The sequence below is a fragment of the Cryptomeria japonica genome, chromosome 3 (genome assembly GCF_030272615.1).
Source record: "Cryptomeria japonica chromosome 3, Sugi_1.0, whole genome shotgun sequence".
NCBI classification, from domain to species: domain Eukaryota; kingdom Viridiplantae; phylum Streptophyta; class Pinopsida; order Cupressales; family Cupressaceae; genus Cryptomeria; species Cryptomeria japonica.
This window is the reverse complement of record NC_081407.1, coordinates 194,472,525-194,499,538: the sequence shown is the minus strand read 5'-3', so window position 1 is coordinate 194,499,538 and position 27,014 is coordinate 194,472,525. Positions and strand designations below refer to the sequence as shown.

At 36.0% G+C, this 27,014-nt stretch overlaps 1 protein-coding gene across 3 annotated transcripts in view; it reads left to right on the top strand.

Moving 5' to 3' along the window:
* The window catches only part of LOC131035058 (2-dehydro-3-deoxyphosphooctonate aldolase 1), a 172,793-nt gene extending 147,532 nt beyond the window's left edge, over nucleotides 1-25,261 (top strand). For all 3 annotated transcript variants that reach the window (XM_057966678.2, XM_057966679.2, XM_057966680.2), the window contains 4 exons: nucleotides 13,957-14,055; nucleotides 24,023-24,070; nucleotides 24,399-24,446; nucleotides 24,749-25,261. In XM_057966678.2, coding sequence (XP_057822661.2) covers nucleotides 13,957-14,055; nucleotides 24,023-24,070; nucleotides 24,399-24,446; nucleotides 24,749-24,811 — 258 coding nt within the window. In that variant the 3' untranslated portion in view covers nucleotides 24,812-25,261. The remainder of the gene's footprint in view (nucleotides 1-13,956; nucleotides 14,056-24,022; nucleotides 24,071-24,398; nucleotides 24,447-24,748) is intronic.
* Nucleotides 25,262-27,014: the final 1,753 nt, after the last annotated feature.

Genomic DNA, 27,014 nt, shown 5'->3' with positions numbered 1-27,014 from the left:
GTACATTGCAGACCGTACAACGAGTTGAGAAGTCTGTACAACAGCGTACGACTGCCAACACAAAGGAGAAGACTGTACGAACATGAAGAAGAAGACCGTACGGTACCGTACGAAGGCCGATAGAGGGAAGTCCGTACACATAGGGAACAGGCACATATAAAAATTGAAAGCATTTGTTGGAAAATTCGTGCCATCCGTACAGAGTTATCTGCAGAGTTTGCGAAAGTTGAAGAGGTTGTACGGTGAGGAGAGGGAAGTGTATGGACCAATCCGTACAGTGGAGAGGCAGCAGCTAGTATAATGGTTCGTACTAATTGGCGAGTCACACTGGCAGACCGTTATAATAACAGCCAAAGACGGGAGAAAGATAGGGAAACAGGGCAAAACAATTGCAGTGCAACCATGATAGCTACAGATCCAGCCAGCAGCAGGAAGAAGGCCAAAATCAGGCCAAAAGTGCAGAAGGATCCAGAAGGAATCACGGCGGAGAATGTAGCCTTTGAGAGTGTGACTGGCAGTGAATGTCTTACCTGGTGGGAGGAAACTTTCCCCGACCATGTGATAAAGGATTCCCTTAGAAAAGCTCAGGTGGACCATGCCATCCAGATGCCCACATTTAACATCAAGGATTTTGAGCTAGTGTTGCGGACTATGGTATCCAGATACAACCTGCAGGAAAGGGCTTCCATTATTCAATTCCAGGGATGAACGATACGAGTTTCATTCAAACCAGAGGACTTCAGGAGGGTATTTGGCATACTGGAGAAGGGGGCATTTGCAGTGAAACAAACCAAGGAGCTCACTAAGGAAAAAAAGAAATGGTTGATGGATTTGGTATGCAGGGATGACCTCACAGAGGAACAATGGAAGAGTACGAGGGTAAAGTTCACACCTCCGAAATTATCCTCGACACACTTGGTACCGCAGGAAGCGCTTACGATGGCCAGCCCTGTGGGAGACATACGACCAGTAGAGGTGTTGTTCTGAAAAATCAACAAAGGGGAACCACCAGCACAGCGGCGGGTATTATTACCACAAATCAGCTTGGTTGTACTTGCAGCAGAAGCCACGGAGGGTACCAGTACGGTAGACCAGACAGTGGCAAGAGAGGTCGTACCAGGAAAAGACATAACGGCGGAGCAAGGAATTGGTACGGTAGACTCAGGTTCTGGTACGACAGACATTGGTACGATACCAACAGGCACTTGTACAACATCAGCAAGTACTGGTACAACTCCAACAGGTACTGGTACGATACCATCATGTACAAGTACAATGTCAACATGTACTGGTACGGTTCCAACAGGTCCTGGTACTGTACCAGTAGGAATTGGTACAGTAACAGTAGGAACTGGCACAGTACCAGTAGGTGCTGGTATGGTACCAACAAGAACTGGTAGGTACTAGCAGGTACTGGTATGCCAGGTGCCAGTACGGTACCAGCGGAGAAAGATGAGGCAGGGGATGTGAGGTGCCAGTACGATACCTCACAGATGGAGCAAAAAGATAAGAAATTGTTGGAAGCTGCCCATATGGTAAAGAAGACTCGGGAACGGCAGCTGCTGGCAGAAAAGAACCTAAGACTTCACACCGGACAGCAACCTTCTTCTCCGGCCACTATAGGGATGCCTCCTCCCTCTTCTCGGTCCTAGTTTATGTTTTATATTTCAGCTCTTATTGTCTTAGTCATCTGGAAGACGACTACGGTTTTTGGGGGGGCTAATGTTAGGGGTAAATAACTGATGTTAGTAAGAATAATAATTATAATTGTGTTTATGTTGTGTTCCGAGAGATTCCCGTCGGGTAGTTGGGAGTTGGTGACGGTTGGCAACTTGGCCAACCGTCGGGTCTATATATTGTTTGGATGGAACCTCGGCAAGGGAGATTATGGATGGATATATTTTGGATAATTCAATAAAGATATAACTCCTTTGGTCTAGTTGTTTATCATTACTACTTATGCTGTGATATGTGAATGTTCTGTTACGTTCATAACTGGTACGTGTGGAAAACACTGTGTTACCAACCTTACATTAAGGACTAAACACAAAGGTTTTAAAGGTAACTTTAACTTCAAATTGAATCCTTTATTTATTATTTTTATAAGTATGTACTTTAATTGATTATACTTTGGAAGTGTTGGAGTCTTTGGTGAGGGTTTTGCGCTTGGTGGATGGGGAGCAAAATCTAGAGGGATATATCTATGAGGCTATAGATAGGGCCAAATAGACCATTCAAAACTATTATAGGGGGTTTAAATGTGGATTTTATCTTATTTGGGAGATCATTGATCGTAGGAGCAATCAATTCCACCAACCCATTCATGTAATAGGGTGCTATTCCAATCCTAAGGTTTTTTTCTCCAATAGTTTTGTAGATGCTAAAGAAGGTTATTGAGGGCCTCTCAACATGAGATTTAGATTAAAGACCACTTTATTTTGTAGTTATAGAATTAAAAGAAAGGTAGAGGAAGATCTTCACCACTAGCTATTTGAGGACAAACTAACTAGACATCGGACAACAAAAATTGGAGCCATTACTTGTATCGTAAAAATTAGAATCAATAAAATATTGCTTGCTTACAAACTTTTGAATATCTAATTTGTTATTTCTTGGTGGTAAGATTGGTGTGGAAATACCCCAACTCTTCAAAAACCAACTCTATGAATTTTGTCTCATAAAAAAAATTAGTGCAAGAACAGGGTGGCACACTACAATGGTACTAGAGTGGGAATCTTGCCAGCTTGTGAATAATCGGGTTGAAGGGGAAAGTTGATCATGACATTCCTCAAGAGATATTTGGGATTCGATCTTTATGGTGAGGATGGAGAAGAGAATGCAGTAGTAATTCACTATAAATATCGGGTTGCAAAAACTACTGAAAAGGTATGAAAAATATATGCATCAGCTAGAAAAGTTGAAGGCAACTCTCTCCTTCCAAAATATGACGAATTAATAAGAAAGATTTCAAAAGGAAAATGGCAAAGCAAGAGTGAGAAAGATCCAATCATAATTGATCACGTGATTTCCTGTTATGATATATACAACGATCTTAGTGAAAAGATTGAAGATATGCAGGAGAAAGTATCTTTTCCTCTTTTCACAAAATTGATGGGAACAACAGAAGAATATTGCGCTCCATTGTAGGAGACCATGTCTCTTTCCATTACTCAAGAGAAGAATGAAGAATAGTCAAAACTTAAGCAAAACATTGATGTGTTAAGGTGGAGCAAGCTTTGCTTGTTGAACACGAAGAGGCCAAGATAAAAATAAATATTCCAATCCACTAATTGCCCAGTAATCTGTCAGAAAGTGAGATATTGCAAAAAGCAATTAATTTCCAGAGGTTTCATGCTGACGAGGATGGCTTAGTTGATTTTAACACTGAAATCCTAAGTCACAAGGATTATTGTGTTGAAGCAAGTCTTTCAAAAGCATCCAAATTCAAAGGAGGTAAGTGCTCTACTTACCCTTATCATTTCAGCTCAGGATACGAGACTACTAGTAGAAATTTATTTCTATTTTGCCATCATTACAAACATCCTTATATGAGAAATATGGAAGGTTGCATAAATCGTTTTGTCCAAAATCATCCATACATTCTGATTTGGGATCCAAGAGATCATTTTTCTTTGATGAGAGATGTTTATCTCAAAGTAGTGCAGTGGAGTGACGGAGCAGTTCTCTTGAGATTGATATGGGATCTTAGTATTTTGTTTTGGGTATATAGGTGTAGAAGGCAGATGATTTGGTATACAAGTGCGAACCGCTTGAGGACAAACAATTTTGGGATGAGAGGAGTGTGATTTCCCTGATTTGTGGCTGGGTTGGCTAGCCCAGAATTAAATAAATAAATTATTAAATAGATAATAGATAAAATTACAAATAAATGCTAATTATTAAATAATTTTTTATAAAACTCTTAGGCTGGCCTGTTCCACTGTCAGAAGTTGGTTTTCCTCCTTTGAGGCCAACCTTGGCAAAACATGTATTAATACAAGTTCGGGAGGAGATTGAGCCATTGAAGAAGTTTAATTTTTCTCTTCATTAAACAAATGCCTCTGCTTTCTCAGACACAAACTTGAGAAGTGCTTGGTAGTGGGATGAAAACCCTGCTACATTCGTGTTTGACATCTCAGGTGCAAGGAGTTTGATACCAGTCAGGATAGCAACACGAACCTACAGAAGATACATATCGTGAAGAAGGGAGGTGGAAATCATTTTAGCTATTGAAGAGAAGAATGCAGGTGTGGGCCAAGATACTGATACAAGGGCTATTTGTATTGGTTCCACTCGCACAACCTGCTGTGGGAGTTGCAATGACAAGTCGATGCCACTTTAAGGCACCAATATCACCATTCACTTGAACCAATTGAACAGAACCACACACGGGCTGCAAACTGTGTATGCTAGTCAGCATTAGTAGGAGAATCATCTGATTTGGAGTGGGCAGTCAAAGGATTACTGTCTATTGGAGTTACATAATAACCAGCTACAGGCAATGACTATACTAGTATGAGTTCGAGACCTGAATGTCTTTGATTAGCCCAATCTGAGGGTCTAATATAATTTCTGGTTGTTTAATGTAATAGATTGTCTGATTAATCATGTTGATGATAATTTGAGTACACTTATCCTCTATAAATCTATATCCTGATAATTTGACTATACTTATATGTGGAAAGAAAATTTCTACCTATAATAGTTTTGATGTGTTTCACAAGTTTTGAGTAGTAGAAGAATTTGCAAAGTAAATCTGGAATTTCATATATTTGTATTTGAATTCTGTGCACATATCTTTTGGAAAATTGAGTGGGATATTTCACAAACTCAAAAATTTCCCACAATATTTGACACCTAATTAGATCATATTCACCTAAATTTGATAAGATATAGTAGAAAATGAAATTAATTCCCCACTATAAATAATATTATATAATTATTGGTTACTTTTGGGCCATATTGCCAACTTTTAACAACCACCATTGATTTTTTTTAATAATCTAATGACTAGGGTTATATGCACAGGTTAAAATGTATCCACAGAGCTCCAAGCCCATCAAGCTCCAAATTGTATTTGGGTTGTGGAAGATTTATAATATAAAGGCTAGGGTTAAATTTTGTGAGCCAAAATGTACATGTAGAGCTCCAATGCCCATGGGGCTCAAAATAGAACACACCATTAGATTATAAATAAAAGCTACAGTGGTTTAAAGGAATTTAGGGTCGATTAAAAATATTCAATGTTAGATTAAAAATATTAAGGAATTATAGACACAAGCACTACACCTTAAGGCTTAAACTAGTTAATTACTACCACTCAAGCCACAGGTTAATACACCATAGGAACTTGATTTTTTTAAAAGGAAGGATTCACCATAGTAATTAATACATTTGCCTTTTTTTTGGTCAACATTTACCAAAATTTTCTACAAATTTCTAGTGATAAAAAAAATTGCAATAAAAACACTAAATTTTTCATAAAAAAGGTTTCATGAATAGAAATTAATATTTTTTTCCAAAAAAATGAATGGTTTGCCAGAATGTTATATCATTTTTAAGGGAGATTTCTCAAAGTTGTCAATGTCCAACACTTGCTGTACCAATAGATTTGACCGCTACTTTAGACATGTTAATGTCTGATTTCTATTATTAGTTGGATAATATTTAGTTCTAGTGTGTTTGAGTGTGTATTAGTGGTAATTTTGGAATGCATATTTTGCTGTTTCAATCTGGAGTACGTTTCCTCCTTTTTGGGGTGTTACATTGGCATACAGAGGAGTTTGCAGCATGTTATTAGAATGCATCAGATCTTTTTGACAGAACAACAACAATTGCACAGTGATATCAGACCTACATCAGCCTCTTGTATTATCTATCAGAGGTATATTTCATGTCAGTTAAATATATTATATATCCATGTTATTTGGTCCCATTTTGGATGTTGCAATAGTCTGATTTGGTAATCAGAACTTTGTATCAGTTTATAACAAAAGTTTACTTACTTAAATGTTAATTTGTAATGCATTTTATATATGTGCTGTAAATCTTGAATGATACTATCGCCAAAGCTTTTTATTTGAATGCATTTAATTTTGTAAGTGGGACGGTTTAAAGTCAATAGTTATAGCATTTCTTGTTTAGTCCATTTGGCATGAGCAAGTTGGCATTATTGACAATTATGGTTTGAGTTGAGCTTAGAAGTTTTGCCACTAGCCTTCATTGCATGCATGCAATATGCCAAAAAGCTGTTGATAGGTTGGCTTCATTGCATACTTGCAATATACTTGAAAGTCTTTGTGCTGCTATATATTGCATCTTTGTTATGTAATTTGTAAAAGGGTTGCATAAGTCTTTGAGTTTGTGTTAACTCTTGAAATCATATATTGCACTGGTGCACACAGGGTTCTTCTTTTGTTTAATCTCATGGTATTGATTATTATTGTTTTTTACTGTTCTTATTTGTAAGTCTTGAGGAAAGAATTTATTCTGAAACTAGAGAATAAGAGGAACATCAATCTTGAAACGAGAGGAATTGGTGAAGGTAACACCCAAGTAATTAGTTTAGTTTTAGTACCTAGTCAGAAGTTAGTTGGTAACAAGCAACAAGAAGGCAGCCTTCCCTCTATGAGGAGAGATTTAATCTCATGTCCTGTGGTTGAAACTACAATTTTGTGAACCTTATGGTTTAAAAAAATTTCACCCAACAGTTTTTGGTGATTCTGTTGGGGACATGAGCACGCAACCAAGCGCTTCATGCTTTGGTTGAAGTACATCTTGTTCCTTATCATTGGTCTTTTTTACACTTTGTGGAGATTCTACTTTGGCAGAAAGAAGCTACACACGTGGAAGGAGAAATCAAGGTATTATTGATCCTATGTTTGAGTTGTTACAAAAACACAACTTTGATTTTCTTCCCACTAGAGCACGATCTCCTCTCCAACGTACAAGAAGTTTTCCACCTACTAATCTGAAGTCTCCTATACCAAGTGAAGCCTCTAGTGCTATCAGACCTTTGGTTTTACCACAAGTGCAAAGGTTTGTGGTCCCGCCATTTTAACCAGTGATAATGGCTACTCAAGGTCCTTGGGGGCAGAATTTTGGCCCTCTCAATTTAACTTCACCTCTTCATCCACTCCCACAAGGTTCGCAAAAGAATATCCCCAAGTTCTATGGAGACAGAAAGCAACACCCAGATGAATATATTGCTACTTTCTACATTGCATGCGGTATTCTTGGAGTGGAGCATGAAGATGTTTCAATAAGGCTTTTTGTTGAAACATTACAAGGTGTTGCTACAGATTAGTTCTACCACTTGGCACCGCAGACTATTACCAGTTGGGATACACTCAAGACCCAGTTTGAAGCAAGGCTCAAGCCAGTAGAAGATGTGCATGCTCTTTTGGCTTAACTTACCCAAATGAGAAAGGAGCCACATGAGCCTATGTGGGATTTTATTGCTAAGTTTAACAAATTAAAGAACCGGATTCCAACCACTGCTCAACTAACTCCAAAAAATCTCAAATGTTTCTTTGTTAACTCTCAACTGCCTGAGGTAAGTTCTTTGTTGAGAAGGGCACCTGTAAGGGATTTGGCACATGCACAAACTCTAGCAGTTGAAGTTGAGGATGATCTGATTCTTGTTGGAAAAATCAGAAAAGATCCTAACAAGTCCAGAAGTTCGACTTCACTTCCAGAGTCATCTTCATCTGGTACTACTAATCGTATGGTACAAAAGTTGGCAAATGAGATACTCTCTTAAATAGCAAATTTCTCAAAGTTCGTTCTCCACTACATACAAGGATATTCCAAGGAGAACTTATCCTAATAACGCTAGCAACTATGTAGCCAAAAATTAGAACAAGCTTTTGCCTCCTCCAGAGAGGCTTGCTCTTAAAGCTCCACCTACAAATGCAGTAGTTGGATACTTTGAAACGGAACAAGGTGATGTTCCAACTTCTGAAGAAGATGTTGCAGCTCTCTTTCAATACCAAGGAGATGATGCAATTGGTGACTCTACTATCGGGTATATGCGTTATGAAGAGTCTGCAGGACAAGAATAGGAAGCTAATGTTCAAGCTTATACAGTTTTCACCCGTTCTCAAAGTCAGCTCAATCACACAAAGGATGATGGAGCAAAGACAAAGGATGCTCCTTAATTGCCAATAACCATTGCAAAGAAGGGAAATCCTTTGTCTGTGTTAAAAAAAGATACATTGGGAGATAAACAAGTAAGTGTGTTTGAACATCCTCCTATTTCTTCTAATGCACCTAGACCAAGTTTACCAAATCCAAAATCACAGACTGAGAATTCCCAATCTTCCCTAGCAAACTCTTTCCTAGCCTTTGATATCATTGACTATGCGAGGAAGACTAAGATTCCAATGTTTGAAGTTGAATATCTACAAGCTAATCCTGATCAATTTGACAGGTTAGCTAAGTATGTAAAGGACAAGGATAATCATCCTGTTCAAAGTTCTTCCTAGAATACATCAGTTGTTCTTGAGCCCAAGACTTTGCCAAACAATCTTGTTAGCATTCCATCAACTGTCCTTGGAAAAATAGAACCTTTTTATATTTCCCTGCTGATTAATGGTTTTAAACTTAGTAATTGCGTCATTGATTCGGGTGCCTCTGATAATGTGATGCTAGCCAAGGTGGCTAATGCATTGGGTTTGACATTAACTAAGACTTTTGGTTAGTGCTATTCCATGGAGAACAAGCAAGTGCCTTTGATAGGGCAAATTAAAGATGTACAGTTTGCCTTGCCATCTTTCCCTGATAAAAAGATCAAAATGACAGTCTTGGTAGGAGATGTTCCTGCATCCTATGGAATGTTATTGAGATGTAACTTTTGCAAAGATGTTGGTGGTGAGCTCAATATGGATATGTCAGAGGCTAGGATTCCAGTTAAGTTTGTAATGTAGAAACTTCTTCCTGAAAGGGAAACTAAGTTTACTGTAATAAAGTCTAACGATCCTCATGCACAAATCCTATTTGAGTCAGCAGCAATGGGAAATTATTACTTGCACATGGATGAAATTTCTGAATTTGCACAAGACTGGTCAGAAATTTCTGAAGCATCTGAATCTTCTTATGAGGGTGTGAGCAGCAATCAAGGATCAGTTTCTGATGAATTTTTAGTAATTATTGATGCAGCTCAAGAATGTGAGAACAATGACATTGGTGATTCCAATGATATCTAGACTCTAGAATTCCATGGTAGTTGTTCTTGTGTTGGGTCTAGAGCTGGTGTTGTCCTCATATCCCCCAAGGGGGAAATTTCTCCTTTCTCTTTCAAATTGCAGTTTGATAATACTAACAACACTGCTGAATATGAATCATTGTTGTTAGGAATGGAGGTTGCAAGAAAGAAACGGATATAAAACCTTCATGCTCAAGGTGATGTTGAATTTGTGGTGTGTCGGGTAAGGAATCGATATCAAACGAGGAATGATTGGTTGAAACATTACAGGAATCTTGTTTGAGATTGTATTGAAGATTTTGATGCCCTAAATATATCTATGGTTCCACGAGAATTCAATGACAGAGCTGATTCGTTGGCAGTATTAGCTACTCTTCTAATACCTTATAAGGATTACAAACAAGATAAGTACACCATTGAGTTGATTTATAGACCTAGTGTTCTTGATAACCCTGATCGCTGGCAAGTCTTCAATAATGACAACCAAATTGTCAATTTTCTTGAAACAAAGGAGACCTTTGAAGATTTGTGCTTTTGAAGGTAGCAGTTCATCTTCTCAGGATATAGTCTCTGAGAAAGATTCGAAAAGTGGGGATGAATTCTTACAACTAAAAGGGAATAAGATCCCTAAAGGGTTGCTTTCACTGGAGAAACTTTTTGACAAACATGACTATTACGTCAGAAGCAACAACAGACGGGACCTAATTCAACCATGGAGATTGACAAATATAATCTTGGATCAGATGATGATCCTAAGATGGTTAACATCAGTAAGTGTTGCACTACTAAGGAAAAGGGATAAGCTCATTAGTCGTTTGCACAAATATATGGATGTTTTAGCATATTAAATATGATGACTTAAAATATTTTCAGCAAAAGGAAGTTCAACATGACATTCCTCTAAAGGCTGGAATTGTTCCTTTTCGACAAAAGAAAAGACAATACGACTCGAAAATCTCAGGTACCATTCTATCAAAGATTCAAAAAATGTTGAATGCTCGGATAATTTTCCCTATTCATCATTCTACATGGATAGCCAATGTTGTACCGGTGTGTAAGAAGAATGGTGAGATCTACGTGTGGATTTTAGGAATTTGAACCAGTCGTCACTTAGGGATAATTACCCGTTGTCGAAAATGGATCAGGTTCTACAAATAGTGATTAGTTCACATATGCACTCTATGTTGCACGACTTCTTCAGCTATAAACAAGTGGAGGTTACTGAAGAGGATCGGCATAAAATAGCCTTCACTACACCATGGGGTACTTTTGCTTACCGCAGAATGCCTTTTGGTTTAATCAATGCAGGCGCAACATTGTAGAGAGCAATGGATCTAGGCTTTTGGGATTTTCTTGATAAGTTTATTGTGGTATACCTTGATGATCTGGCAGTCTTTTCTAAGAAACATCAAGATCATTTTTTATAATTTACAATTACTTGAAAGGTGTTAGCAACATGGCATTTCTCATAATCCCAAAAAGTCAATTTTTGGGGTTACTAAAGGTCAACGCCTCAGGCACATTGTGTCTAAAGAGAGTATCAAGATTGATCCTGAGCGGGTCAAATCTATTCAAAATCTTTCCCTACCATCAAGAAAGACTACTGTGCACTCTTTCTTCAGGAAGGTCAATTTTCTGCAGCAGTTTGTTCTTGATTTTGCAGAAAAGACACGTCATATCGTGAATATGATGAAGAGAAAAGCAATTTTTTCGTTGGAGTGTAGAAGGCAAAGTTACATTCATTGAGATCAAAGAAGCAATTGCACATGCTCTAGTTATAGTTTGTCCAGATTACACCAGAGATCATGTATAGTTATGCTTCTGAACATACTCTATCTGCTATCTTGATGCAGTAAAACAGAGAGGGGATTGAATCTTGTATTTCTTTCATGAGCTATCCATTGAAGACTCATGAATTGAAATACTTTCGGATGGAAATGCATGCCTATGCAGTCATGAAGGCAATGAAGCACTTTAGGTTTTACATTCTCATCTCTCATACTATTGTTTTGGTTCCTGACACCACCGTTAAGTCTATTTTGACTCAGTAAGAATTTGGAACTAAAAGAGGAAATTGGATTGCGAAAATCCAAGAGTATGATTTGGAGATTAAGCCCACAAAGATGGTTCGTGGGAAGGGATTATGCCAACTAATGGCTGAAAATAAAATAGAAGATCTTAGCAAAGTTGAGGAAGAAGATTTTGAAATTCTTCCTATGGTTTTGTTTGTCAGCACCACAAATGAATGGTATTCCAATATTGCTTATTTCCTTACATATGGAAAGTGTCCCCCTAATTTGAATCACAAAGAAAGAAGGAACATTAAGCTTAAGGCTACATATTTTGTCCTTTGGGACAATGGTTTGTATAAACGAAGTGTTGATGGCACTTTCTTGTGTTGTGTTGACAAAGCACAACAAATGAAGTTGTTGGAATCATTCCACAACTTATCTTGTGGTGGTCATTTCTCCACAACGGCCACAGCTCATAAGATTTTGCGAGCAAGGTATTATTGGCCCACTTTGGTTTAGGATGCATGCAATTGGGTACACAAATGTGATCTGTGTCAGCAGTTTGTAGGCAAGTAGAAACTTCCAGCGCTACCCTTGAAGCCGGTGGTGATTGAAGAACCATTTCAACAATGGGGAATTGATTTCATTGGTGTTGTTAATCCACCATCAAGTGCGGGACATACTTATGCCCTCACTGCAACTGATTACTTCACCAAGCAGGTGGAGGCCGTCCCAGTCAAGCATGCTACTTCAGAGGTAGTATGTCGTTTCCTCAAAGAAAACATCATCTCAAGGTTTGGTGTTCCTCATAAGATTGTGGCTGATAATGCTACTACTTTCTCATCCTATGAGATAACACAGTTTTTCTTTGAATATGGTATCATACTTGCTCATTCGTCTGACTATTATCCACAAGGTAATGTTGAAGCTGAATCCAACAATAAGAATCTTGACACTATTTTAGATACTTTACTTTTTTATATATTTATGTATATATATATGTTCTATTAATTATATATCTTAACTGAATGAGTTCCCTAGAATTGTTGTATCACTGACCCGTATACACATCCATAGTTGTACCCATGTTTTGGAAACGTAGCTGGGTGACCATGACATGGATGATTTAAAATCAATTTGTAGAAATTTATGTAAGGAATTAATCTTAGGTGATCTTCTGTTTAACCTTTAATTTTACTAATAATGTGGCAAGATGGTGAAAAATCCAGCTTGTCCCCTTTTCCTCCAAAAAGGGCCTTCTGTTTTAAGGAAAAAGACAAACAAAAATATAACCCTTTCTATTTTTTTTCCATTTTTAATTGCCGTTGTAGATGAACTCTAAACCTATGTTATCATGTGAAAAGAATCTGAAAATCAAGCTTTGCATATTTGTTGAAGAATTATACAAAGGTCGTAATGTCCCCTATTAGGAGATAGCCTATTTTCCGATAATTAAACACATCTCATCGTACTTATTATATGTTATTATGCATTTGTTAGCTCTAGGGAAGAATAAGCATACATCATACAAGGGATAATCAACATAGCCAAATCTAATCCCTAATCAATCCTAATAATCAATCTTAATGGAGATTGGGAAGTATCTTTGTTAGGGCGCTAGAAAACCATCCTCCACAAGTAGTGCATTTGTATGATGTAACATATGCCCATTCCACCGCAGGCCTTATCTATTGCCTTTGTATGATGTAGCACATGCCCATTCCACCGCAGGCCTTATCCATTGCCTTTGTATGATGTAGCACATGCCCATTCCACCACAGGTCTTATCTACCTTGTGAGGTATTAATACTGCCTTTCCCTAATAATTCCACATCCAATCCTAATAAAATTAATAATAAATAATTTTATGTAAGCACATCCCCATAATTTTAAATTTTAATTTTAAGTATGTCTATCATTCATATTGCAGTCTATATTAATATTACTATTAAATTCTGCATAAGAATATTATCAGGCTTCATATATTAAGCACATCCCTCTGCATACCACCAAGAACAAGGATGTTACTGCCTGTAACTTAATAACAGTTCAGATCTGATCTGATCAATGGTGCTCTCCCTGGATGCTTTTGATTCCTTTCCTTTATATCTCTCAATGCGAGAGAGAGGTCACACCTCTTCATCATGTATGCCCTTTGGCAAGAGACACACCCTTTCACCATTAGCACCCTTTGAAAGAGTGCAACTCTTCATTATTTCTGCCCTTTGAAAGGGACACAACTTTTCACAATCGGATCTGCACTTCTTATTTAAATCAGATCTGCACTTTTGATTCCAAAATTATCCCCCCTCAAATGAGGTTCTCTTCTCCCTTTTATATCTCATGTTTGACGGAGTCGCAACTTTTCATTTCATGTCTTTTGACCATTCATTAACTTAATTAAATTTTAATTATATTTAATTATATTTTACTTTAACTTTTAATATTTAATTAGTATTATTATTTTTTATTATTAAATTCTATTTCAAAGTGGGGACATTACAAAGGTCTATTATAGAGAAAATATTTACCATTAAATATCTGAATTTATTATTGGAATGCATGTTCTAATATTATTCTGAAGTTATATCTGAGCATCTATTATAAAAGTAGCTGAATTGTGTAGTTAAATTGATTTGTTGTGTTACAATGCATGCCAGAAAATGCATATTAATGAGCTTATTGAGTCCATTTCCTTGTCACTTAGAGAACTCATTTCACTTATTCTTCATTTGCCAGCTGGAAGGAGGGGGAGTTGCGAGTGGAGGCTTACGCGAACTAATACCTTGCATTGCTAGGACATGTGTAGCAGTTGGAGTTGATGGCATTTTCATGGAGGTACATGGTCTAACTTAGCATTTTTACATCTCATGTTTCACAACATAAATTGTAATTTTAGCAGAAGAAGGATTGACTTTCTTTCTTGTGCTATATACTATTTTGAATTAATTCTTTCCAATACCTTTGACTCCTCAAAACTGCAATTTACCTTCCAAAACAGATTTTATCATAATTGGAAGCCTGTCCCCATAGGTATAAACTTTGATTAGAACATGGTATGGATTTTGAAATGTTAGTTAGCCTTGAAGCTTTGGAGCTTTTCCAAATTTTGTTGCTCAAAAGATTGCTCATTCTTGTTTTAAATGGTATCTTGAATTATTTTGAAGCTTGCTATTGAAGTTGATATTTTATAATATGTTAATATATGTTATTTTGAATTAATGCTTTCTAGTTCCATTCACTCATTAATGTTGTTATTTAACTTCCATAAAGACTTTTATAAATTATAGCAATCAAAAGCTTGTCCCTAGTGGTTATTTAACTTTGATTGGAACATGGTATTGATTTGGAAATATTAGTTAGCCTTGAAGCTTTGTATTTATTTCAAATTGTGATCCTCGCAAGATTCTTAGTGCTTGTTATAGTATACAACTTTCTAATTGGGCATGGGTCATATTATCTTATATATGTAATTTGTAATATCTAAGTCATATGGAATGGTATGCTATAAATTGGTGTTGCAATGGGTCTATCTATTTTGTGTTGATGAGACAGGAAAACAATTTGATTGTGTGAGGACTTCCTTGCTAGCATATTTGAATTTTGGTGTTATGATATGTGAAACTTCATTTCATGATTGTATAAGAATTTATGTTGTTCATGAAATGATCTATGTTAAAGCTTAATCTCTAGATTCAATATGATATACAACTTAATGTATGGGTTTATGATCTCTATACCCTTAATTGTGTGTTTGTCCTATTTGAAGTCTGCAAGATAAATACTAGAAAGTTTATTATATAGAGGCCTTGTTATGCAATTTCGTCCTCTAAATGTGAATTTAAGATTAGCTACCTCATATCATTCATTATGTTGTTTCTGCTAGCTGGCTTGTTTCTCTTGACCCAACCAAATATAATAAAAGATCCAGTTATGCAGCCAAATGGAGGTTGAAAGTAAGTTACAATATTAGCAAATTCAAAATGTCTCGACTTGAAGTCTTGTTGCAAATCATTGAAGGCCATTTTATGAGTATGAATGATTCTTTTGAATGATTGATGTAAATACAAGCAAATGACTATGATTTTATAGAGAAAGAACATTTAGATATATGGTAAAAGTAAAAGGAAATACATGTCGATGGTTTAAAAACCACTAGCATTGAGAGAATTTTCTTATAAAGATGCTTCTTGCAAGTGTAATTGTGATATGCCAAGTCAGTTGTAATGTCCCCAATCTATGGGCTGGGTCAGCTAGGTCAGCTACCGAAATATTAAATAAATAATAATTTGAAAATTATTAATAAATGAAAATATCAAATAATTTTGAATTGTGTTCTTGGGTCGACTTACCTTAACCACCCCTGGGAAGGTTTCTCTTGAGGCCGACCTTACAAGTTTGCTATATATATGAGTTCAAGGGAACAAGGTATAGCGTCAAATATTTCTTACTGTCTTGACATTAAATGAATGTCGGGCTTTCTCAAACGCAAACCTGAGCAGTTTACCAGGTGGTAGGACGGAAACCCTGCCAACCTTATTACTCAGTATTAGATTATTTTGTTATCATTTCTCAGTTAGTGACCATCTCAGCTATCTCTTTTCTTGACCTGTGCCATTGTAACTAGTCCAAGGCATCCAGAAGAGGCTGCAGGATAGAGTTCAGAAGTTTTCAGTGCATGTGGAGATCTGCAAGATATTCTAAGTGGGCACGAGTTGGCAATTCAAGACAGCATGCACACAAAAGATGGATAGAGACCGCATTACCCAAGAAGATAAGGAGCCCATAATAGGGGCCGGTGCTTGCAAGCATATTGCCAATACTTCCAGGTAGGTGTATAGTGCATGAAGACTACCATTCACAAGAGGAAACGAAATATTCATAAAATAATTGCAAGTAGTAGTTGCTGGAGAAAGGCCTGCATTCAAGATTGGAGACTTAGCCTATAGAGTGTGGACTGTCAAAATTATCTTATCCTATTTACATCTTCAACGGGAATCAAGAATCCTACTTTGTTGTTTGTCTGACAACACAGCAAAGAAGGTTGTCTTTAATGAAGGTGAAGGTACATACCACAATATGGTGTGTATGCAAACCATTCTAATTTTAGGGATTGTAGCCATTTTGTAATCAGATCATATATAAATTGTTGTTCTCAGAATATCTGATTCAGTAAAGTCCATGGTACCGGCAAACTTAATTAATGCATCAAAAATTAAAATTATTGGATTTTGGATATTATGATCTCCTACCTGTAATTTAAATTGTGCTCCTAAAGTTTTTATTAATATCTGTGATAAAGTTTCCTTGTAACTGTGAAAATAAACTTGAAGATCAAGAGGGAATATTTCAATGGTATCAGAGCCACTTTCTTGCCAGCCTGTGGGAAGCTTTGCAGCCTCATGAAAAGACACAGCTGTGGATTTAATGTCATTACGACAACTAGAAGCCTGCCAAAGTTTAGTATGAATTGGATTGAGAGAGATTGGATTGTGATGGAGGATTTGAAGGTGTAGTATGATAGTTAGGTGGAACATTGTGGTATGTAGGTGGAGGAGATGGTTGAGAAACAAATGGGAGGATGATTGAAGGTGGAATGTAAGCATATTGATTGATATAATTCCCCCCACTACTAACACGTGTAGCATTAACATTTTGCGCAGCGGTAGCCATGACGGAAGATTTATATGTAGGCTCATTAGGTAGAGATGTAGGAATGGGCACGAAAATCTCAACTTGGTTTGGAGGAGTGGAATGTCCAAGCACCTAGGCACAACTAGCCAATTTCATAGTGTTTTCATCCACTATGTGAGCTATACCACGTAAAATATCCACACCATGTTCATTATTTTGAGTCGATCTCCGTAGACCTTTAATCAAGGGGGTTGCCTCTCCACCCAATTGCTCTTGACTCACAAATTGCTGAAGATCCTCCAATTGCTTGTCAATCTTCCCCAATTTCTCAGTAGACACTTGATTTGAAGAGTCGTCCTCATCATGAGAAGCATGAAGGGAAAGATTCTCAACAATGTTAGGCATGGAGGGTGCTGGATTAAGAGACAAGGATTCATCCAAGCTCCTAGAATATAAGTTAACCGACTCAGACTCAACACCCTTAGTGTTTAAACCATGGGAAGCCATAAGTCTATAACTTATTCTCACTGGGATATTGGAATTGGGACAACAGGTAATGAAACTCATACACAAGCACAAGGAAGACAAAGCTAATGGAATTGGTTTGTGCTCTCATTGTCTTTTATACAATTGTGAAATAAAGTGCAAGTACTAGCAATGAAACAAGTGATTAACCAATGCAAAATAGCAATAGAATGATCAATTAACCACTTGATTAAGCAAAATGAGCTATAGAAAATTAGAAATGATAGATTTCAGCTATTGATGTCTCTAAATTTTAAATTATATGCAGTTAAACTCAGATTTGAACGTCCAAATCAAAAATAATGCAAAAAATGTTGGGTTCACCAAAATGTAATGTGGGGAAAATGGGGCTCACTAGTCTAAACATGCAGACTAGGAATCAAATCCATTCACATCAACATACATTAGAGACTAATCAGTGGGCCCAACTTCAAACCCTTGGGAGAGCTGGGCACTATGAATTGGTTACTCTTCTTTTCTATGATTTGATAAGATAAAATGACAAAATGCAAGAACTGGGTATAAAGATGCAAATTTGACAATAATCAGCATGAACAGTAAGTTACAGTTTTTATATGCAAATTCTAAAAACAGATCTAGAAATGGAATTCAAAAAAGAATTTGTGTCTGCAATTTGAGCCTAAAAGTGCCAGTCTATGTGGCTAGGTGCCACTATTCTAAAGATGTCTAATGCATATTTTGTGAATAGATTCTAGATCAAGATGCCCTACAGATCATCTCCCTAAAATTTTGTCAAAAAAGTGTTGAACATTGTGGCTAATCCACAGTGACTAGGGTTTTCTGCTTCTTCAAAGTCTAAATTTGTTCATCTCAATCTACACTTCATGAATCTATAATCCAAATTTTCCAAATTTGAATCCTACACAAAAACGAGAGAAAATGGTGTTGGGTTGTAAAGGGGCTTGCCTATGTCAAACCTCAAGTAGGAATTAACCTCCCCTACAACAATGATGATGAAAAGGGAGGTTATCCTTGCAAGGGAGAGGCTAAAAACCTTAAGGAAATACAGAATTGAAATGTTATACCCTTGCTATGAATCTCCTTGCCTTGAAGTTGTTGACAAAATGGTCAGCGCTCCCCTCGGGATTCGTGACAAGGGACTAACCGCGTCCCGTGCAATCCATATCTCTACAGTTTGTATCAGGCATTGACAAATCAATCTTTTGACGCAATGGCAAACTGGGCCAACAAATGGTATCAGAGTGTTGGGTCATGGGTTTGAATCCCCTCGAGTAACACTGAGGGGGAGATTGTTGGCAAAATGGTTAGCGCTCCCCTCGGGATTCGTGACAAGGGACTAACTGCCTCCCATGCGATCCATATCTCTACAGTTTGTATCGGGCGTTGATAGATCGGTCTTTTGACGCAACGGCAAATTGGGCCAACAAAAGTCTCATGAAAGATTGATGTTGCTAGGTGGAAGGTCACACATTCCTTCATTCATGGAGGAAACACACAAACTTGATCATGGATGGCATCTTGAATGCTTGATCTCTCCATCACTGCCTTGAATATGACTGAATGCTTGTTCAACTTGCTTGATGATACTTGAATAAGGATATGAGAGATGTTTCAAATGAGGGGGGTAAGACTTGCTTTTATACTCAACCTCATGAAATGTGTTGAAAATTTGAAAAAGATTGAAATTGGGGATCACTTTCCCGCTCAACATTTTTCAACCGCTAGAGGGTTCAAATTTGGGCCCCTTTTGGCTAGACCATGATGCTAGGCGCCATAGTCCAAGAGGACTAGGGCACTAGACACCTTAGTTCAGACCTCTTGGGCTAAGATTTGGTCATGGAGCTTGAAAAGATGCTAAATCTCTAGATCTAGGCACTGCCTTGAGTAGAACCAATTAGGTTCAGGGGCATGAAGGGAGAAACGCTAAAGTGAACCCTAAATGAGTATGAAATTGTATGAGGATACAATTTGCTACACTACAGTTTGTATAGCAAAATGATGGAATACAATATAGTGTTTGGTAAGAGCAATCTCATGTGCCATTCACTCACTTGTTACTAGGACCAATCTTCTGCAATTGTGAGAATGGCAAGGAAAGGAATATATGGGATAAATAAACTATTCTATGGTGAACACTTAGTCCCATAGAGTCCATGAGAGGTATGTCTATTGTTAAGAAAGAGCATAGATTTACCAAGTGAAAACACCAATATTCATATAGCTAGAGTGAATCTTTAATTAATTAGTAAGAAAATGGATGGTAATAAGGACCACAAGATGATAAATGTGGGAAAGGATGTTAGTGGGAGAAGGTTGGAGGGTGTGAGGAGTCTGAGGTTGTGAGCATAGTGAGGGATCAACAAATTATTAGGTAAATTAAGTGCGGATAAGGGAGACATCAGTCGGGGACAAGGAATGAGATTGGAGGTAACACCTATTATGAGGACCAATCATTAATAAAGTAAAATATGAATTACATTTTTTGCGCCATAAATTATTATTATATTTTTTAACTAAAGATTTTAGATTTTTATATAACACTAGGAACTCTGTAACAATTGCAAGGGGATCTATGCAATCTAACATCTTCAAAGTCATCTCAATAAATGAGTTAGGAGTGGTTCTTGGAGGTTTTTTGTCTCGTTGATTAAAATTCTATGAGTATTGTATAGGAAATCAAAAGGACGATTGGAAACTTTATACAGAATTGAAGAGGTGTGACGAAGGCATAATTCACTAGGCAATCCAGCACACAGATTACTCCTAAGGATATGATGGGCTTTCTAATTATAAATTGTTTTAGGGCTTTGACATATGTTGTCAACTAGACTCTATCCTCCAATGACTGGATTCTTTAAAAGCTCCGTCCTTTTGAATCATGTTGATGATGATTTGAGAATCCCCTTCTATGTCCAATTTATGAAAACTGGACTTGAGAGCAATAAGGAGACCCGTCCCATGTCTATGGATTTCTTCTATAGTTTCAGAACTTGGATTGATGACCAATATACTTGTTGTAGGAGAGTGTGCAAATTCCCTTCTTTCCTAGAAAATGTCTCCACTACCTCCTTTGCTTTTGGAAGCATCATAAAAGTTTAAATTTATCCACCCTTGGTTAGGTGGTTTCCAAACTTTCAATGATAGAACTTTGATTTATTGTATTTGAAATCTAGCCCATATTTCTCTTTCTTCAGCTATTGCAAAATCATTCATATAACTGGAACATAATTGACTTTTGTATGACTTGAGTATCTTGACCTTTTAATGGATATTGTTTTCAATTTCAACAATTCAAAGGATGTGTTGTTGAGTGTTCTTAATCATCAAAGGTTCTTCCATTTCTTTTCTCCGAAATCTGCTGCAACACAAAGCTTGGAACTAGATTGACAAGACCTTGGCAATGAAAGGGTGCTTGGCCAGCATATACCATATTTTCAGATATTTATCAACTCTACTTTCAATAGGGATTTTCATTTTGAAGGTGGAGGCCATTGCTTGCTACATGCATTCCTCTTGGTTGGGTGCAGTGTTCTCTCCACTCTTGATGACAAGTTTTTCTTTTCATGATTGACCAAGGAGTATTTTAGATTTAAAAAGATGCAGGACCATTTCCATTTGAGACTTATGCTGAGCCTTGTTGAGGTAGTAGAATGTATTTTTGACAATCAAAACTTCAAAGTTGAAATCTTAGTGATTTTGTACTTCAAGCATCTAAAATCTGTACAAGTTTCATGTGTATGACCAAAGTTTTCTTGCCATAAACAGAATTTTCTCATTGAAGCTTCCATGGATAAGTTTGCTTGGATCCAACACAAATGGATTAAACTTTGGTCTAGGCATTGGCTTCTTGGTTTCTTTGAACAATTGTAAGCACCTTTGTCCAGAATTCTTCCCCATTTTTTCAGATTGCAGGCGTGGTAATCAGATTGCTTCTGTCTCCTAAGTTGTTAGCTTGAAGGACATTGACTCGTTTGTTATATGTGAATCTAAGAGCATTAATGATAACATCAAGTAAGGCATTACAATTCAGTTTTTTGACATTAATCTTTGTATGTATTGTTCCAAATTACATTTAAGTCAAATACTTGCCCGATGGTCTCATCTGTAGACAATCTTATCTTATGTAATGCATGTTATGTCAAATTAGTTTTGTTAATTTACTAATCAGCTCAGCCAGTGTAAGTTATTGTATGGTTGTAAACAGTTAGGCTTAACAGTAAGTCTTAATTGACAACCACTGACTCTTAAATATACTTCCACGGTCAGGGAAGGTACACTGATTTATAACAGGTCCTCCCTATAATGCTTGCATTGTAATCGAACACTACCTCTGGTATAAATTATCAATCATTACACTTTTGCAATCATTATGATATGAATTGCTTCTCTTGTCTTATACTTCAATTTAGTATCTAGTAGACTAGTAGTTTAGTTTCAGTAGTTAACATGATCAAGATTCTTAGGGATATTCTCTGCCACCTTAAAAGTTACAGTCTTCAAGATAGTAAATTAATGATGTGAGATGGATGATCTTGACCATCCTTGTTGTGCCAGGCTTTGAAGCTAACTGCATTTTTTAATATAATTTTGAGATGATTCATTTTCACCTTGGCTGTTTATAAGCTCCCTCATTGCATCTCCAAGTGAGAGATATGTTTGATAGTTGCTCAAGAAAATGCACTTGAGTTGGAGTAGTACTGGGATGGGGAACCTCTTCGGAAGTCTTGATGCTTCAACTCTATGAGCATCATCTAGATATGATGAGTGCTAAGTGGGTAGATTATTCATGCTTATGAGAGATAGGCTCTTGCAAACCATTACTCATGAAATATGGGTCAATGAAAATTGACTAAAAAATATGTAGTTTGAGTCCCTATAAAACATCATACAATTTGATCCATAGCAAAAACACCACCTAAATGTAAATGAATGAGCTAGGGGAAAACACCACCTAAATGTAAACGAATGAGCTAGGGAGCTATATAATGAATGGTTCATAAGGCACAACACTTGCTAAAGGTTTTGCAAATGGGGTAGCAAAGTAAGTGCACTTGATCTTGGGGGAAACTTTATGGTTAAGCATGCTTGAGCCAAAGTAGTCTAGGATGGGTGACCTCCAAGTCTTGATTCTTCGCCCATGTGAGCATCACCTAGATGCAATGAGTGCTAAGTGACTATTCATGCTCATGAGAGATATGTTCTTTTGAACCACTACTTGAGAAATATGTGGTCATAAATATTGACTTGAAACTACATAGTTGAATCCTAATTAAACATCAAGATAATCATAATGTGATACACTACAAAAATACCACGTAAATGTAAAAGAGCTTGAATTGGCAATTCATAACTATGCCTGATGCCAAAGTATTGATTGATTGCAGATGCCTTAGGCTTATTATTTGGTTTTGCATTTGTCTAATCATTTCACAAATGCATTCCTATGACTTATGTTGAAGATGTGTTTTGGTGGCAATGGGGGTGGCGTGTAACACTAAATTTGATGATCTTGAATCCCTTGTCCTTGTTCTTGTACGACATTTTCATGAAGTTTCCTTTGCAGCTAATTGATGACAACAGTCAAATGTCTTTATAAATCTGCTAGAAATCTTTTATAGTGAGTGACAAAATTAGATTTATTTATGAGATATTTGTGAATGAACCTTAGAATATATGGGTAGTAGCTTCTCCTTACCTAACCAAATAGTAAGTTGTTCCACACATACGATAGAAGTGCTTGGGCCATCTAGAAGTTTAGCAACTATTTCTATGGTTCAACAAAGAATCTGTGATTGATATTGAATTGGACAGGATGGGCCATGGATATAGTGGGGTTGGTTGGACCCAAGAATTCCTGAGCAAATTTCAAAACTTTACTCTATCCTTCCAGTACTGAAAGGATTGTATTGTGTGTTAATTATGTAGATACAAGGTCCCTGGTTTCTATATTGTTCACTAACCTTATGGATAGAAGCTTTTGGTTTTCTCTGTGCCTTCACAGGAAGAGGAAAGATGGTTTATAACACCATTTAAATCCGTTATTCATATATTTAGTTTTTGTCCTGTAGAATTTTAGAAATATTGATTGTACAAGCTCGATTTTAAATTTGGACACATTTAATGGAATCCTGTCTATCCAGGTTTAGTTTGTATAGCTGTATCAAAAAATATTTTCCAGTTCATTGAATATTCTTTCAAACTAGGATATCGAAAGAAGAAAGGAGATGCAGAAACTATAGCAAAATGTTTGAAGACAGTAATGCACTTACATATTAATATAAAGAAAAGTTCCTTTTGTATCGTTCTCTGTGTTTTGTAACTTGTTTATAATTTGCAATATAACTTGAAATTCATTTTTGCCTTCTATATGGAATTTTTCTATGTAATTGCTTTGATTTTTAATGTGACAAATATTTTTCAGTTTATATTTTCATATATTACTTTTTACTGCATTTCCTCCATCTTGTCCCATCATTTACTTTAATGTGTGATTTTAAGGAAACCAGGGGAGATGATCTGAGATTTGTCCTCAGCTTGCTTCATAATCACTAGCAAACTGAAGACAACTTTTCTATTTTACTCTCTTTCTATACAATAACAATGGACAACTTATATTTTTCCATTTTGTAATAAGACATAATGTTGATGTTACTTTTATTTGCAGGTACATGATAATCCTCTAAGAGCTCCAGTTGATGGCCCAACACAATGGGTAAGGACAATGTGCATACCCTTATCAGCCATTGGAATAGGCATTGGACTGGCAGCAAGCATATAACATGAACTTATACTGTGATTTCAAGTATTGTTTGTATTTTGCTAAAAGCACAAGGCATGAGTTCATTTATTAGTTCCATGAAATGGTATGCATTCTTTAAGCAAAAAACTGATAATAGTCTTCTCAGGTATGGCAAATTGTGTCAAATATATTTAAATGGAGAATGGAAGCATTGCTTGTCATTCATTTCCTTTGCTGCATAATTTACTTTGTTTTGAACACACTTATCCTCAACTAAGTTCTGTGCATTTCGTCTATGCAGCCACTGAGGAATTTGGAGGAGCTACTAGAGGAGCTCATCACTATTGCAGTAAGTTTCAGAATCTTTTTCATAAAAGATAGTAAATGGAGGTATAGATGAGGATATGCAAGAGAGTGATCTATGTTAATGATTATGCATATGAGGATCTATATTCTCATTTTGAATAGTGGAAAGTTTTATAGTAACTTATTTTGCTCATAGATAACAAATTAGTGGAAATATGACCGAAGTATCTACACCATTGCTTGTTAACTTACACGTAATTATATAATGAATATGCATTAATGCATGTGGGCTCAAACTGAAAATTGAAATGATATGACTTGTCTTTAATTTTTTAATTCTGACAGAAAGTAACCAAGGGAAAGCAAAAGTTTACAATAGACCTGACACCTGTTGGGAAAGACTTCTGACATCATATCGAGATGTTTTGAATCAACGCATCAGATGGAGCACCAATTGAAGATTAATTAGCTGGGATAGGAGGGTCAACCTCCCATGGCAGAAAATCTGAAGTAATACAAGTGCATTTTTTCGTACGTGACAGCTTGAAGATATTGATGTCATTTTAGAGTATGCAAGAATAATAAAAGTATTAGCTGTTACCATCATTGACTTAGTTACAACCAACGATTTGAAATTTTTCAATGCTCTTGCTTGTTAATTTCTGGATCTTTTTTTTTAAAGCATATTAACAATTTACCTCCATGAATGGCCTATACCTAATCCCTCATCCCTGATAAAGTTTTGAAAGTCTTTGTTGTTCTCAATTACTTCTCTTAGGACACCTTTTGGAATAATGGTCTTGTACAATAGAACATCATTCATTTAAATGCAAATATGATGCTTAGTATTGGAGTTTCTACCGATGTTGACTTAATAACTCATTTACATTGTATATCTGAATCATGCTCTTTAATTTGTATTGGCAGAATGATTTTTCCTCAACGTACAAGACCATATGCGAATAATAAATTAAATAAACACCACATTTCATTAGGCTCCAAATAACCCTTAAATAGTTTGATTGAATTCCTTAGTTTTATAGGTAAGAAGGTTAGATGCTTGTTTTCTTAAAAAAATTGTGATCTTATTGAAAATACTATCAATATAAGGAAAACCTCTAAGGGCCATCATTGAAGGTTTTCCAACACTTATTTTCTAGATTTCTTTTAGTTTGTATAAATATGTTCTTTAAATTTGCTTGTACCCATTTCTATTAGAACATATCAGTCTTATTTCCTATTTAAAATATTCATCATAAATATGAAAAGCCCTTATGGCCATACCTTGAATATCCTAATTTTTTTATTTGGGTGGTGATGTGGGATGTAAATAAAGATCAATGAGTCAATTTTCTACAAATCAAATGAGATAGCAATCGAATTGCTTTCCAAGACACTTGGTTTCATAAAAGAAGAGTTTCCATCTTTTTCTTAAAATTAATTTATAAACAATTTAGCCACAACAAGTGCTAATGAGGGGCATATTGCAACACCTTTAGATTATTCATAGATAACACCCTTGAAATTGAAAAAAATCAATTTCGAATGAATCTCCATCAATAACTTAGTGTCATCCTTGTTGAGAAAATGTCTCAACCTTGTTGTTTCTATATTTCAATTAAATAATTAATTGAAAAATTGTAATTATCGTTTAGTTGTCATGAAAGTTGCTAAATGCAATTGTGACAACTTGTAAGATGTTTTTTAATTGTTGAAATAGTAAAAGCGTGAAAAGGGAAAAGATAAATGAAAGCTTGTTAAAATAAGGAAAGTCTTTCAAAAGACGAATAAAAACAGAAGTTAAAAGCACTTGTTGATATCTATTGATAAATATAGATGGTTTGAGCATTAAAGATTATAAATATGTGAATAAAGCTCTTGGAGATAAATTATTTAATTTATGAAGAACAAAAAGAATATGGATTAACATTATATAATTAAAACACCTAGACAACCAAGATGGAACTAGAATTTTCATCAAAGAACAACATTCATGGAAATCTGTGACATGGAATATTATAAGATGGTGCAAAGAAATGATATTGAAATAATATGATAGGCGGCAAAAAGTATATATCCTTTTGGAAGGACCAATTAATAAAACACAAAAATTTACACCAAATAGAGAAATGTATGGATTAAAAGGATTATGTAGAGATTATATTAAAGAAGGAAATAAAAAATGATTTTGGTAAGGACTTGGTATGGTCTTCTTGAGAGAATATTAGTTAAGACCTACATAAAAATATAGAACCCAATAATAGAAGACAAAACTCACAACCCAATAATAGAAATAGTCTAATGTATTTATAGATCAATCTCTTGAGAGAGGGTAATATCATATAATAGCCACTTCAAAGGAACATTCATCTTATGTTTCTTGAAGGGACAAACGTATAGTAGAGCTAAAGAAAATTACTATTATTCCATGCATGTCAAATAAATATTATTATTCTAATAACTAGTGGGATGACATACAAAGCATATGCATGCCCAAGTGCTTTATGTATTATTATAACACTATCCTTAAGTACATTACAATTCATGCCCCTTAGACATGTTTTTCCCTCAAAACATGCAAAGGAGCCAAAAAATAGAACTACTATAAATC